Source organism: Neomonachus schauinslandi, chromosome 15 (genome assembly GCF_002201575.2).
Source record: "Neomonachus schauinslandi chromosome 15, ASM220157v2, whole genome shotgun sequence".
Taxonomy (NCBI): Eukaryota; Metazoa; Chordata; class Mammalia; order Carnivora; family Phocidae; genus Neomonachus; species Neomonachus schauinslandi.
Window position 1 is genome coordinate 52,291,403 of NC_058417.1, and position 16,033 is coordinate 52,307,435.

General features: G+C 50.2%; 1 protein-coding gene across 2 annotated transcripts; it reads left to right on the forward strand.

Annotated features, from left to right (window-relative positions):
* The first annotated feature begins 2,918 nt into the window (after positions 1–2,918).
* COG1 (component of oligomeric golgi complex 1) lies at positions 2,919–15,764 on the forward strand. 2 transcript variants are annotated; one of them, XM_021678532.2, is made up of 14 exons: positions 2,919–3,243; positions 5,522–5,766; positions 5,918–6,099; positions 6,242–6,412; positions 8,469–8,625; positions 9,352–9,562; positions 9,937–10,728; positions 11,544–11,690; positions 12,158–12,319; positions 13,098–13,225; positions 13,695–13,803; positions 14,247–14,356; positions 14,435–14,513; positions 15,575–15,764. In XM_021678532.2, the coding sequence occupies exons 1-14, from the start codon at positions 2,929–2,931 to the stop codon at positions 15,710–15,712; spliced, it is 2,946 nt and encodes a 981-aa protein (XP_021534207.1). In that variant the 5' UTR covers positions 2,919–2,928; the 3' UTR covers positions 15,713–15,764. The 2 variants fall into 2 exon arrangements, with proteins under 2 accessions (XP_021534207.1, XP_044777716.1); XM_044921781.1 differs by lacking the exons at positions 13,695–13,803; positions 14,247–14,356; positions 14,435–14,513; positions 15,575–15,764 and having other exon boundaries at positions 13,072–13,214.
* Positions 15,765–16,033: the final 269 nt, after the last annotated feature.

Genomic DNA, 16,033 nt, shown 5'->3' on the forward strand with positions numbered 1-16,033 from the left:
CCCAAATCACACTCCAGCTCAGGTCCCAAATGCCGAGACAATTGCAGAAGGTAGGAAGCAGCGTAGGCACCATCTGAATGTTGCTCAGAATTGTTTGGCCCATCTGTCTCTTGATGTTCTGTGACAAAGTAGAAAGACCAAGGACTTTAGAGTTGGGCTGACCGGGATGTGTAGACAGGCTTGGCTGCTGACTGTGTAATCTCAGGCAGGTTACTTGGTTCTGCCAAACCTGGCTTTATCTATCAAACAAGTATAAGACCACCTATGCTGTAGGATTATTGTTAGGATTAAAGGTAACATATGCAAAGTGCCTAGATGGGGCTCAAAATTACAACTATTGTAATTGGCAGAATGTCCGGGTTTCATTTCAGAAGCCCAGGATGACCTAAACATAATCTCTTGAATGTAAACACTGGATGTCTTCTACCCCTAAAGATTTAAAGTAAAAGAAGAAAATGACACGAAGACACCCTCCCGCCCCCCACACGAAGGGCACGCACTCCTCCCTAAATCAAAACAAAATGATGGCGATAAAATTCGAAGTGCCCTTTGCTCATGTGCCTCCTTGAGAAAAACAAAAAAGACTAGTTTCTCATCTCTGCCCCTCTGTCCCCAGCACTTGCCTTGTCCAGCTGCTGAAGCTCTTGGCCTCCATCCTGGTTTTGAGAGGGCCAGACAGCAAAAACAAAACAAAACAAAACAAAAACAAACAAAGAAACCACAGAAGAGGAAGGGGACGCGGGACCTTGATGCAGAAGGGAAAAGAAAAGGAGACAAAGAGAGTAGAGTCATAGCCACATTACCTCCAGCGCCCAGAGCCTTTCCAGCGCTCTTTCCAGTGCGGGAAGGCTTGGTAACAGCCTCCGTTAGGGGCTCAGTTCTGCGTGCAGAAGAGCAACAGTGACATCTTCAGGGCAGCCAGAAGAACTTGGCTGGGGAAGCAGAGGGGACGCTCTCCTTTTAGAACACACCCCGAAGTGGAGATGTCTGTGGCCCCCAGCTGGCCTTTTCTCTACCTGACATGACAGGTGTGTGCATAGTGCAAGCCCCCTCATACTAACCCCCAGGCCCCCCACCAAAACTGACGCCTGGGCATGCCTCCCTCTTGCTCAGCCAAACTCCTATGGAGCTGGAAACTCAGAAGGGTGTGTTGGTTAGAGACTCTAGGGCAAGCAACCAAAACTGATTTTGATTTTCAAAGAAATGAAATTTATCAGTAAGATACTGGATAGCTCATGCAATCTCTGGGAAAGCTGGAGAACCAGGCTCAGGGGACAGACGGGAACAAAGGGAAGCAAAAACATTCAATCAAAGCATGCCACTGGCCAATCAATTCTGATGAGAGGCCTCACTGTGGTCACCCATAGTTGCCACCAGCAGCACGGCCAGCACGGGCAGCTGGGAGCCCCAGCTGGATTCAATGCCCCTGCTGCCTCTTGACATCACTGGCTCTCCATTTAAAGTCCCAGGCCCACAGGCTTGCACCATAGCTGTAAGGGATCCCTGGAAAAGATCTTGCCACACAAACGTCATTTCCCCAAATACAGAAAAGACATTCCACAGATGCTGGGCAGCCAACATCAACAAAATGTCCCTTAAAGAATGCAACCGATGTGACAGCGAATTGCAGACCTGGCACCATGGAGTGTTTTGAGTCCGTGGAAAGTTGTGTGACAAAGCAGAAAAGGCACAAGCCAGGAATTCAAAAATCTCGGTGAGATCCCATCCCTTACTAGCTATGCAACTCAGGTGGGCAAATAAGCTTCTCTGGGTTTTTGCATGGAATATGCACGGAATAGAAATACCCCTACCTACTTCGCAAGGCTGATGTGTATACCAAATTAGTTAATTTTGTATACAGGCTTCGAAAATTATACTATTACTGAGTAAACCCTTTTGCCCGTCGGGGTTCCAGGTTACCCATCTGTAAAATGCAGGGCTATTGTGAGGTACAAATGAATGGTTTGATTTACAAATTGAAATCGTTGCTGTTTGAGATTTGCCTCAAAATAATAGAGGCAGTGGGTAGGAGAGGAAGAGGGTAGGGATACAGAGATGGCTGACCATGGGTTAGTGTTAAACCTGGAGGGTGGGCACATTACACCATCCTCTCCATGTTAGTTTGAGTATGAACTCTTCCATAATAAACGGTTTTTTAAAACGAAGGGTCTTGGAAGTACGTAGAAGAAACAAGCCCCACTCTCCCCGCCCCGCACTCCCAGGCGCTGTTTCTCAGGCACTGCGCCCCTTCCTCTAGGTCCACCACCCTCCACCCCACGCGGGTGAAAGTGCATCCTTCGTGATAAAAATACGCGCTTGAAATAACGAAAGCCCCAACGAACTGATGGACATCAAAAGAAAAACCGAAGCAAAACGAGCGGGACGCGCGCCTTAGGGAAGAGCCAGCCAGGAACACTGCGAAGTTGCTCTCGCCCATGAACACGAACGGACCCCAACTCCACCCCGGGCACCGCATTCGGTCATGGGCCCAGAAAACAACGATAACAACGATGCCACAGAAGGCTGCACGCCCGGTGCCAGCAGGCGCCGCAACGAGCGAAGTGGTCCAGCCGTGCGGGGCCCTCGGGCGTCCCGAGCAGACGGCGCAGTCGCACCGCGGGCGCAGAGCTCGGACGCCGCGAGGCTGCACCTGCACTGGGCGGGACTTTGGATACCCGCGACGCTGCGCGCGCAGACCGCCAACCCCAGCGATCTACCCCACCCGCCCCGCCTGAGTTTAAAAAACAACAACAACAACAGCAACAACAAAACCACCGCCCATCCCATCCCGGCCCCGCCCCTGGGCCGCCCGGATGAGCCCCGAACAAGCATGGCCGGCAGCGGGGCGGAAGTGGCCCCGCCCCCCAACATGGCCGCCGGGCGGGCCTCCGGGCGGAAGTGACCCGTCGGGACCCTGACGGGTCCAGCATGGCAGCCACGGCCGCCTCCCCCGCGCTGAAGCGGCTGGATCTGCGCGACCCCGGGGCGCTTTTCGAGACACATGGAGCGGAGGAAATCCGCGGGTTGGAGCGCCAGGTTCGGGCCGAGATCGAGCACAAGAAAGAGGAGCTGCGGCAAATGGTGGGCGAGCGGTACCGCGACCTGATCGAGGCGGCCGACACCATCGGCCAGATGCGCCGCTGCGCCGAGGGGCTGGTGGACGCCGTGAAGGCCACCGACCAGTACTGCGCCCGGCTCCGCCTCGCCGGCTCGGCCGCCCCCTGGCCGCCACGGGACCCGCAGGTCAGCCCCGCACTCCCGGTCCCGCCCCACCCCCGGTGGGACCCGCCCCCGGCCCTCCCGCGGCCGCCGGTCAGTCCTCGCCCCCCGGCGCGAGCCTCACCTGCCTCAGGGAAGAGCCTGCCGCCAATTTCTGGACTCCCTTCCTCGGGGGAGGGCGCCGGCGGTCCTTTCGCTGGCTGCTGACCCGTCGTTCAGCAGCTCCCTTCAGGAGCCTTCCCTGACTTCCGGGCCCTGACTCCCTCACCTCTCTCGTGGCTTCGCTGGGCTCTCCTAAGTTTAGATGAAAACGCCGGGGGTCTCTCGCTAGACAGTTCGGCTCGTTGCCTGTATAACGTTTTCTGACATTCTTAGAACACATTTCTCCCTTATTTTAACACCTTCCCCTCATATCGTTCATTCCTCATCCCAGTCTTTTCCCCGCGCCAGTCCCAAGAATAACCTCCACAAACCCAAAGAGCTCTTCTACCTTTGGTGGAGTTGTTGAATGACAGTACCAGCCATCAAGCCCCCTTCTTTCAATAGCGGAACAGTTTCATTTTAGGCAACTAAGGTTATTCTAATCAAGTTATCCTGTTTTTTTCCTCCAAACCCTAATGATTAGACCTGGTGTGGAAGGATTCAGCCCTAAATACATCCTAATACTGGAGCGGCATTTTGCATTCCTAAAGAAGGGGATAACTAAGTGAACGGGTAGGGAGGATGAGAAAGGTAAACCTGGAACTTGTTCTTAACGACCCCGGGGAAGAACCTTATAGGACATGGAAGAACTTGCAAAAGTACAATTTAGCTCCCGTTTGTAACTTTTTAATAACCTGTGTTTTAGAAGAATCGGGATTAGTAGGCAGGGCTCACACAACACAACCACAGAAGATTGGAAATACTTTTTGAAATGAGAGACCTCATCCCTCTCCTCTGTAAGCTGTGCATTTATACCTGCCTCCTCCTAGGTGGCCAGCCTTTCCTATAACTGAGTCTTGCTTCATGGTTTATTAAAAAGCTAACTTGTACCATTCCTGACTTTAGAAATGTATGTATTTTTTATACTCGTTATATCTGATTTATTCTCAGTTCAGACCCACAAAAATTTGAGTGCCCTCTGTGTGTTCAGGCACAAAGAAACAGAAGCCCCCGAATTCCTGCTCTGAAGGAGCTTACAGTCTAGTCAAGGAATTAAATCCATGGAAAGTTGATGAGAAAAATGTGAATTCAGAATAACAGTAGAAAGCATTTTAGGATAATGTGTGATTGATTCCAAAATACTTACGTACATTTACCATAAGATTTCTGAAGGAAGTCACTTCAGGCTTGAGTCCTTCTCAGTAAGGAGGGGCCTTCATGACAGATGAGATTTGGAATATGGATCTGGAGTATGAAAAGACAATTAAAAACAGGTAATCAGTTTAATTAAAGCAGGAGTTCTCAACCTTGGTGCTTTTGACATTTGGGGCTGGATCATTCTTTGTTGTAGAGACTGCCCTGTGCATTATAGGATGTTTATAAGCATCCCTGGCCTCAACCCACTAGACACCTGTAGTACCCTTCTTCCCCATCCTCATGTCTCCAGATCAGAACCATGGGAAGGATATGAATCTCCTGGGAACTTGGGAGCAGAGTGGTGGTATGCTAAGATACATATAGAGGTCAGATGACTAAAATTTTTGGTAGGGAGATGAATTTAGTTTTGAACATACTGATTATGGAATGGCAGAGAAGCTTAGCAGGGCAACAGCAGAAAAGGCTCCAGTGGGACTCGGGAGTGGTGAGGACTAAAAAAGAGGTGGGAGTGGTGTTCTGCTAAGAGGTGATGCTGGAGGGTAGGAGTCTGGGAGTAGGAGGGTGGACTGAGATGGGGAGAGGCGTGAGGACGGCACCAGATGAAGATCTGATGGACGAGTAACAAAGAAGTCTATCAGGCACTCAAAGAAGCAGGTGCAAATGTAGGGATGCTGAACATCAGAACAGGGAAGGAGAAAGCTCACTTGAGTGGTGGTCCGTAGGGCTCCATGCTGTGGAGACATCTCGAGGGTCATAGATAACCAGACTGAGATGACCAAATTAAGTTTGCGTCTCCATATGACTGGGAGGACAATCCAGTGGGGCTGTCCAGCATTCCTGACTCCAGGCATCCCACTACACCTAACTTGGAAACCTTGCCAAGTGGCATCAAATCGGGCATAATAAAAGCTTTGTACCCTGCAGTACCCCCACATTTCTCCCCAAGCCTGCCAGACACTGAGCTTGCAGTGGTTCTGCGTTCGTTCCGTGCCTTTCCCTGCAGCCCCAGCAGCCATCCCAGGAGAAGTTCTACAGCATGGCTGCCCAGATCAAGCTACTCTTAGAAATTCCCGAGAAGATCTGGAGCTCGATGGAGGCCTCCCAGTATCTGCACGCCACACAGCTCTACCTGCTCTGCTGCCACCTTCACAACCTGCTCCAGCTGGATTCTTCTAGTTCCCGCTTCAGCCCCGTCCTCTCACGATTCCCCATACTCATCCGGCAGGTCACAGCAGCCAGCCACTTCCGGTACGTAGATCCAGCATAAAGATCTGCTCTAGGGATGGCTGCGCTTCACCCTGACCGGTTTACGGAATGTGTCTTTTATCCTGATGTACCAGGGTTCTTCTTCCCAAGATGTTAAAAAATTCCCCGTTGCTCTTTGTCATCGTCTTTCTAGGTCAACTATTCTGCATGAAAGTAAGATGCTGCTCAAAGGCCAAGCCGTGTCTGACCAAGCTGTAGCGGAGGCCCTGTGCTCCATAATGCTCTTAGAAGAGAGTTCTCCTCGCCAAGCCCTAACAGACTTCCTGTTGGCCAGAAAGGCAGCTATTCAGAAACTTCTCGACCAGCCGCACCATGGTAGGTTTGGCTTCTTTCCAAAATATGGTCCTTAAGAGAATGGAGAAGGGGGAGCCGAGGGAGACTGAAGCACCTAGAGTGTTCTCTTGTTTCTGACTTTACTAAAGGAAACTGTTTACAGGAGGATGGTTTCTTCTCGTAGGTGCCAGCATCAAGGCCCAGGTTTGCTCATTAGTGGAGCTGCTAGCCACCACTTTGAACCAAGCTCATGCTCTTTTCTACACTTTACCAGAAGGTCAGCTGCCAGATCCATCCCTGCCGTGTGGCTTGCTCTTCTCAACTCTGGAGACCATCACAGGCCAGCATCCTACCGGTGAGCTCTTAGCCAGCCTTTCTTACTTTCAGGTTATTCAGCTGTTATTTACTGAGCACCTGCCACCTGCCTGCTATTGTGCTGGTCTCTGGGGATACAGCAGTGCCCTGGACAAATAGGGACCCCACCTTCGTGGAGGTCACGGTCTAAGGGCAGAGACAAATACTGAACTCACAAATACATACATATCTATTGAAAAACAACAGTGGCAACTACTATAAAGGCAAAGTACAGGTTGACTTGGGAGCATTGAAAGGAGAGACCTCACCAGTGAGGCTTTCCCTGGAGAATGATATTTAAACTGAAACCTGAAAGTTCGGTAAGAGTTAGGCAGGTGAGGAAGGCAAGGAAAAGAGTTCCAGGCAAAGGGGATGGGATGTGCAAAGGTCTTGAGGCAAGGAAGATGTTAGTATATTTGAGAAACTAAAAGCAAGCAGGTGAGGCTAAGGGGTATTGGGTGGAGGAAGAGCAGCATGAGAAGAGATATGGCCAGTCTGTTGGATGTGACCAGATAATGTAGAGCTGTGCGGACCAGGCTAGGGAGTTTGGACTTTATCCAGAGAACAATGGATAGTCTTCTAGGACCTTCCAGGCTTGTTCGTCCTTCTGTTATATGTCCCCATACATCCTGTGCTTTTATTTAATAGCATTTATCCTAATTGGAATTAAATACCATTGGCTTTTATCTGGCAGTGGATCTTCATGGGGTCTGGAGTGGATGCTGAGAGCTCACTTGGGAGGCTGTCATCATGACGTAGGTGGCAGACGATGGGGGCTAACTGGACAACTTGGACATCTGTTTAGCAGGGGATTTGGTATTGGTGGGGAGGGTACAGGAAGGAGGTGTCCAGGTTTACTAGAAAAGCAGCTGGTTTGAAAGGGCTGATAATGAGTTCGCTCTTGAAAATACTGCTTTGGAGATGATTGAGCCCTTGGAACGGGAATGTGGAGTGGGCAGGTGACTGTGGGTCCAGAACAGAGCAGTGAGAGGTCTGGCTGGAGACACACATCTGTGCATGTGGCTGTTGTCTGAAGCCATGGGGATGGGGGACATCGTCAGGAAGAAGAGAGGATGGCAGAGGACTGTGCCTCAGGGGACTCCAGAACTCAGGGGTCAAGCGGAGACACAGTCCCAAAGGTAGAAGAGAAACAGGTAGAACGTGGGGACAGCCACCTGGTCATTTTCAGAGAGAGAGATGTATGATGTAGCCTTTTCTTTTTCTTTTTTTAAGATTTTATTTATTTATTTGACAGAGACACAGCGAGAGAGGGAACACAAGCAGGGTAGTGGGAGCCCAGTGTGGGGCTCAATCCCAGGACCCTGGGATCATGACCTGAGCCGAAGGCAGACACCTAACGACTGAGCCACCCAGGTGCCCCTATGTAGCCCCTTCTTGGGCTTATTTATCTTTCAACGAGGGTGCCACTCCCTTATGCCCTGGCTTTCTTCTAGGTGCTTCCACTTAATGCTTTACCCCCTCGTGAAAGGTGAGTACAGGCTAATGTGTCATGGCTCTGGACAACAAGTGCAAGCGACCTTAGAAGGACCGCTGTGTTTCAAGCTCCGGAGGGTGCTCACGCACAGAACACGGTGAATGGGCCTCCCAGAGTCGCCCCACAGATGCCTGTGTCCTTCTTGGGAGGTCACCTCTGAAGAGCTACAATTCACCGATCAGGATGAGTGGTCTTTCATTCTTTCCTTGGCTCTTCCAGGTTGGTCGGAGGATGGTGAGGAAAAGGAAACTGTCACCTTTTACTTTGTGACAACGTCGAGGGCCGCACAGCGCTCAGTACTGCTTTCTCTCCCTGCCCCGCCCCCACTCCCTTCCTCCCTGTCCTTCGCCTTCTCTACCAACATGGTGCCCAGAGTTGGCACGAAGCTGCCAGCTCCCCGATGGGCGTACAGTCTATACTTTCCTTTTCCCCCTGTCTCGGGGGTCCAGTCTGACCTGCCCAGGAGAAGACCAGATGATTTTTGGAGGTTGCTTCTAGGTCCATTTTTTAATATGCCTTTCAAAGGATGGCCCTGATTACTTGTCACTTGGCCTTCTCTTAGGAAAGGGTGCTGGCGTTCTGCAAGAGGAGATGAAACTCTGCAGCTGGTTCAAACACCTGCCGGCGTCCATCGTCCAGTTCCAGCCGGCTCTCCGAACCCTGGCACAGCCCATCAGCCAGGAGTACCTGAAAGACACGCTGCAGAAATGGATCCACATGTAAGTAGCCAGAACTTTCCTGAGGTGGGCAGGGACCACCTGTGTAGCCACACCAGGGCCAATGAGGGCCACTGAGGAAGAAGGGAGAAGCCTCATCTTCTGGATGATGCTCTGCCTGCTGCCCACTGGGTCATGCCAGGCACTTGCTCAGCCACTGGTCACTGCCTTCGTGGCAGGTTAGCCCCCACTGTGGGAGAACCAAGAGGGAATTCACCTTTCAAAATACTACCTACAGGATTTAAAATTCTATGTAAGAGTTCTGCCACTCCTAAGCTTTTACTTAGTGCAGTGGTTTTTGAAGCCATTCTAGGGGGCTCTAGCCTTCCTTCCAGATAGATATCTCAGGGAGGCAAGGGTAGGCCCCACCCCCCCACGTAGCCGGAAATGTTGTTTATACATATTTATAAAAACTCTGAGAGATATAAATATTTATATTGGGACCCAGGTAAGAGGTTTTCAAATGGAGTGCTGCTGTTTTTCTTTTTTTTTTTTTAAGATTTTATTTATTTATTCATAAGAGACAGAGAGAGAGAGAGGCAGAGGGAGAAGCAGGCTCCCCGCTGAGCAGGGAGCCCAATGTGGGACTCGATCCCAGGACCCTGGGATCATGACCTGAGCTGAAGGCAGACGCTTAACCATCTGAGCCACCCAGGTGCCCTGTTTTTCTTAATAAAGGTGTGAAAACCATGAATCTAATAAGGCCCAAGAGAAATGATTTTGTTGCAGGTGTAATGAAGACATTAAAAATGGGATCACCAACCTGCTTATGTACGTGAAGAGCATGAGAGGTCTCGCAGGGATCCGCGATGCCATGTGGGAATTACTTACCAATGAATCCACCAATCACAGCTGGGATGTGATATGTCAGCGGCTTCTGGAGAAGCCTCTCTTGTTCTGGGAGGATCTGATGCAGCAGCTGTTCCTTGACCGATTACAGGTGAGGAGATCACATGGTCCAGTTGTTTTCTGGCCGACCCTAGCATGGTCTTTTGACTGTCTGGGGGGACTTCTGTCACTCCTGAGTGTACTCTTTCTCTCCTGACTGACCCAGGGATGGCTCTTCTGGAGAATGAGCCCTAGACATGAGCAGAGATCCAGACTCTGGTGCAGAAAGAGACCAGGCCTCTGTCACGTGGTCGGGAACGTGTCTGTGGCCATCAGTGACGACTCTGTTCTCTGCTAACACCATGTTATCCTCCTGAGCATCCTGGAGAACACGCAGAGTGCCAGGATGGACTGCCACTTGGGGTTGTTGCTTTCAGATTTCCTGACAGGAGTCTTGACTGGAACTCTTCTCTCGCTTCCTTTCAGACACTGACAGAAGAAGGCTTTGACTCCATCTCCACCAGCTCTAAGGAACTGCTCATTTCAGCCCTGCAGGAGCTTGAGGGCAACACCAGCAACTCCACTTCAAATAAGCACCTCCACTTTGAGCACAACATGTCTCTTTTCCTCTGGTCTGAGAGCCCCCAAGACCTGCCTCCCGACGCCGCCTGGGTCAGCGTGGCGCACCGGGGGCATTTTGCTGCCAGTGGGCTCTCCATGAAAGCACAGGCCGTTAGCCCTTGTGTCCAGAACTTCTGCTCTGCCCTAGATTCTAAACTGAAGGTGAAGCTGGATGACCTCCTGGCTTACCTTCCCTCTGCTGACGCATCCCTGCCCAAGGACATCTCCCCTGTGCCAGCCCAGAGCCGTGCCTTTGACAGGTATGCGGATGCTGGGACTGTGCGGGAGACGCTGCAGACTCACTCGGTGGCGTGCATCAAGCACATCACAGACCACATCCGGGCAGAGCTGCAGAGCATCGAACAGGTTGTGCAGGGGCAGCAGGATCTCCTCAGTGGTGTCAAGTTGCATTCAGTCCTTTTCATGGCCAGACTCTGCCAATCTCTGGGAGAACTGTGTCCCCACCTGAAGCAGTGCATCTTGGGAAAGTCGGGAAGCTCCGAGAGACCAGCAAGGGATCCCAGGGCTCTGAAAAAACAGGGAAAGGGGAAAGCGCGGGAAATAATTCCTATGCAGGCGAAATGGCAAGAAGTTAAGGAACTCCTCCTCCAGCAGAGCGTGATGGGCTACCAAGTCTGGAGCTCAGCAGTTGTGAAGGTGAGTGACATGCACACAGTCTGCCCGTGCTCACCGCGCAACCCCATCCTGGCTCCTTTCCATCATGTTCCAGGCTGGCCAACCTCAGAGAGGTCTTGTCTTGTCTGTCTTTTTTTTTTCCAAGAAAAATTTAATAAAACTTATTTTATTTTATATCTCTATTATGTACTTGTAAGTATCAAACTAGTGAGAATGTCAGTTGTAACAAGGCATATCTTTCTGGTCTATGTCTATTAATTTTTTTTGCATTTGTTTTCTTTAATTCAGTTGATTAACATATAATGTATTACTGGTTTCAGAGGTACAGGTCTGTGATTCATCAGTCATAGACTACCCAGTGCTCATTACATCACATGCTCAGGGAGGTCTTTTCATAGCAAGGGAATAACAGTTCTTGTTTCATGCAGTTACTTTCACTTTTCTGCGATAGTGAGAGAGCGCAAATGTAAAAGTTTTTCCATTCAAATGTTTAGCCTAGATTTTATAGACACAAACTCTGGGTTTTTGTCTTTCCGTCTGATAAGAATGAAAGACCTCCCTGGACAAGGGTCTAGATTTCCTGCTCTTCCACCTGAATGTCATATTCCCTACGGTCTCCCCTGGGGTCTTAAGAGGTGGCCCTGGACGTTTGTAAGGTAGTTACAACAAAATTCCCGTGGCTGACATGGGTAATTAGCCTGAGAAAAGTGACGTTTCCACTTGCCACCCCGCACGTGACCGACGTAGCAGAAGCTGGGCTCAAGATTACTCAAGTGGTTTGAAACACTCTCTGAAGGAACTAAGTGGCCTATTGGATATTTGCTTTTTATTACCAGGTTTTGGTTCATGGATTCACCCAGTCGTTAGTTTTAGATGACGCCGGCTCAGTGCTGGCCACAGCCACCAGCTGGGATGAGCTAGAAATCCAAGAGGAAGCAGAGTCTGGCAGCAGCGTCACGTCCACAATCCGACTCCCTATACAGGTGAGCAGGTGCCCCCAGGAGAGTGCCTGTGGGCTGGACCGAGCCAAACAGCCCACTCTGCAGAGAGGAGAAAGACAGGAAAATCAGCCAACATACAGCTTCCGAGGAAGAGCCAAACTGGTGTTGATAACTTTCTACCACGGGGGTAGAGTAGACATAGGGCCGAGTAGGTAGCAGACTGTTCGAGAAGTCAGCTAATGATTGTTTTCTGTGCAGCCTGGGCTCTGCTCATTGGAGAGCTGCTCACCCCAAAGTGAAAACAGCATAACGCATAGTGCCACCTGCCAAGTCAGCCCCCAGCCACCAAACCAGTGACAGCTATGGTCACTTTCATCTATTAACTGGCCTGCTGGAAGGGGCTGCCTGGGGAGGTCCAGGTCCTGGTGCATGAGCCTAGTAAGGATATATGGACCCACTTCTCACTCAGTCGGCACAAGTCGCTGACTCAACATCCTTTGTTCTCTTAGCCATCCTGGTATGTCCAGTCCTTCCTGTTTAGCCTCTGCCAGGAAATTAATCGGGTTGGAGGCCACGCTTTGCCAAAAGTGACGCTGCAGGAGATGCTAGGAAGCTGTATGGTCCAAGTGGTGGCTGCTTATGAGAAACTTGCAGAAGGAAAACAGGTGAAGGTAGGTGTTTGAATTTTTTCCCACTAAAAAGAGAAATAAAAACCTGAGGTTTTTTTCTCGGGTTTGGGCAGTTCCCAGCAAGGATGCCAAGTGTCTTCCCTCAGTGCCGGCTAAGTGGTAGTGGCGTCTCGCTCTGCGAGTTCATCATGCCCCCTCTCGAGGGTCAAGCGGGTCTGCACTAAAGGGCAGTTCAGCAGGAAGGGAAAAAGGCCTGGTGTCCGACCCCAGCACTGCTACGTGCGCGCTACAGCTTTGGGCAAATCACGAAGCTCTCTCAGTTTCTCCGGGGTCAAGTGTGGTCCCTTGGAGAACTGCTTGGGAGGAGTGGGGGGTGAGCATGCCCAGGGCGGCATGTGGCACACAGAGGCTGAGGGAGCTCCTGTCCCCCAGCCCCCCACCGCCCTTGCCCCTTCCCCGAAGTGTTTTGCCCTTGGTGGGTGTTCCCATTTCATCAGTGACATATTTAAGACAGGACCACCTCCTGATTTGGGAAAGAATTCCGGAAAGTCTCCTGAGCTTCCTCAAAATGACTCTCCTTCATGCAAGGAGCTTTTCTTCTTCTAAAAGGGCAGTCTGCGGCACCCGAGGCCTTTGTTTGAAGGCTTTTAGTTTGGTTTAAGACCAAGTTTTGAATATAACTCGTTGTTGTGACATCAAACAGTCCTTGTTGAGTATACAAGGTGCTGCTTCTGAAGCAACAAGCTGTATCTCAACCAAACAGTAAGCTGTTTAACAAATCCTCTCCCTTCATGGGTGGGGACGGGACATTCGTTTACAGAAAGAAGGTGCCTTCCCGATGACCCAGAATCGGGCCCTGCAGCTGCTTTATGATCTGCGTTATCTCAGCATTGTTCTGACAGCCCGGGGTGAGGAGGTGAAAAGTGGCCGCAGCAAACAGGACTCCAGGTATGCTCACCCCAGCGGGCTCTCCCAGTGCCGCCTCTGCCGAGGGCACACAGCGCCTTTCCAGAAAGCCACCAAGAGATAGCCTCTCGTTGTGCAGTAGCTGTTAGCTTTAACCAGGAAGTGCTCACATTACCAGCTAGATCAATAATGGCCACCTGTTGGATAAATGCCATGGTCAAGTGTGGTAGGTGGAATCTCATTCCACTCTCAGAATTCTGAGTCCACCTGTCTTGGGTTTAATTTGAGCCTCTGGCGCTGTCCCTGACAACATGAGGAAGGAAACGACTTCACTCAGAAATCTTAGCTGGTTAAAACTCTTGAGGATTACTTAAGCACCATGGGCAGTGACAAGTGGTACCAAGCCAGCAAGTAAGAATAAATCTAAATCTGGGGTTTCTTTAGCATTGAAATGCCATAAGGTTGGTTTTTGACCTAAAAAATGTGGAGAATAATCATAATTCTTTTTCAGAATTGAGAAAGTGGCTGACTATCTGGAAGCACTCATTGACCCATTTGACCTGGATGTTTTCACACCACACCTCAACAGCAACCTTAATCGCCTGGTGCAACGAACTTCTGTAAGTCATGTGAGAAATGTACTCAGGGTGAACACAGGGCCACAGGCTCAAATGACAAGGTAAACCCGCTCCAGCACTTAATACTCTAGGAGGCAGTTGGGAGGAAGGTGGGATGCAAATAGCTCAGTTTAGTTGTAAGGGCCGAAAGAGGATTAGATAAAATCTCACTCCGGAGGCAACCGTGATCGCACCCCTCTAGTTGTAGATAAGGATGATTAATGGATTAAGGTTTTATCAAGGCCTCAGAAAGAGGAATAAAACAAAAGAGCGCCGTGACTCTGAGATTCTGACCTGTGGGCAGTGAAAAAGGTAATTCTGAAGCATAAACACGCTGCAAGGAACATTAGCCCAAAGGATGGTGAGAAACAAGTAAACGGATTTTCACTTTTAACCTGACAGGGACAAACCCAGCCTGTCACTGTGCCCTGTTTCCTGTCTGCCAGGTTCTATTTGGATTGGTCACTGGAACAGAGAATCATTTCACCCCCAGAAGCTGCACATTCAACTCCCAAGAACCCCATAACATACTGCCCCTGGCGTCGAGTCAGATCAGGTAAGGATTCTAAGATGCTTTTGCTGGGCCCCGGAGCTTCCTGTTCATGCCACTAACACTCTTCATCTGGTCTTGGAGGTTTGGACTTCTTCCCCTGAGCATGACAACTACCCGAAAGGCCAAATCAACCAGCAGAAGCATCGAAACAAAAGCCCAGGTTAGTGCAGAGAGCAGGGGGTGCACCCGGATGGATCCTGTCCCCGTCTGCCACCAGACCACCCAATTAGCTCCCCTTTAAATAACCGATAAAGAACCAAATGACAAAATGCACTAATGCTGCTTTTAATGGCGGCGCAATATAGAAGTACAAGGTTTCACTAGCTTGAGCTGAGAGGAGTTTTAGAAGATGCCCATTTACACTATCCAGTAGCCTCATAATAGAAACGTTATCTCAGGCTGCCAAGGCTGTAGAAAACAAGCAGGACAGGACGGAGACTATTTCTTGTTATTCGTAGGGTGGAAGAGTTAACCACTTAACCCAGCACGACGATTGTACTTGTTTGGAAAAAAAACTTTTGTTCTGGTGGTGGTTTCATCTTCCATTTCTTGCAGTTGGGTGGGAAATAAAAGGGAATTTGCTTCCTCAAGTTTGACATTTTCTTGTTAATACACGTTTTATTTCAGTCGACTGCCATCCATTAAGCCCGCAGGAGTCCTCCTGGGTATTTCTGAGTTGTGTTGTGTACGTGTGTGCTTGAGCCCCAACAGCTTGTCTCCTTACAGCATTTAGTTCTGTTTGCTTTCTTGGTGGACAAAATATTAGCAATGTGTCCTTTCCACCTTCCCTGCCATCAAACCCAGTAAGACCAAAATTCTTAAACCTCTGGTTGTGCACCATGGGAGGCGGCAGTGAAAAGCACAGCTCCCGCACAGGCCCTCCCCTCCGCAGGCTGGGACTCTGAATCTCTACTTCAAGTAACTGACCTGTACGTTCTGTCCGTAGGAGAGGGTCAGACCGCGGAAAGGAGGTACCTATGTTTACCCTTTTCCTAGGATAGTCCTCATCTTCAGATGTTAGTTCTGTCCCATAAGAAGATCTCATCTTGTCCCCTATGTCTTTTGCCAGTGTTGACAAAGGGCAGAGTCCCCTGACTAGAGCTGTCCGTGCTTCTGAGATCTGCTTGTGTGTGCCGTGCGGACTCCACGTGCCGTGGCGGGTGTGAGCAGGCAGGAGGGTCTGGGTAGACTCTAAGGCACTTTCCTCTACATGCATGGCAGGTTGTCTCCCCGGCACTCTCCCGAGCAGGTGACCCAACGCAGCCTGGCTCCTTGTTCCGACAGCTGGTCAGTGAGGAAGAAGACGCGTCCATGCCTTCGTTATTCAAGCTAGGTTGGCTCTCTAGTATGACTAAATAACACGGGAACATATCCGTCTCTCTCTAAATAAATACTACATCATTTCTGCTAACGGTGCCTCTGCTTGTTTGTTTCTAAGCCACCAGTCTTTCCAGTTTCAGCGGTGGAATGTGGGCCCCCAGTTACTGTTAGGGGTTCCTTTAAGCATACAGTGAATCCTTGTCCAACGGTTTCACAATACTTGTGACTTTAGACAGCAGTTCAGATAGCTTATACTCGGTCAGCATTCCTCAGCGCTTAATTCTTGAACCCCAAGGCGGATTCCCGGCGAGATCACGGAAGCTGCTGATAGAACAAGTCTATGAGTGAGACAAAGGTCAT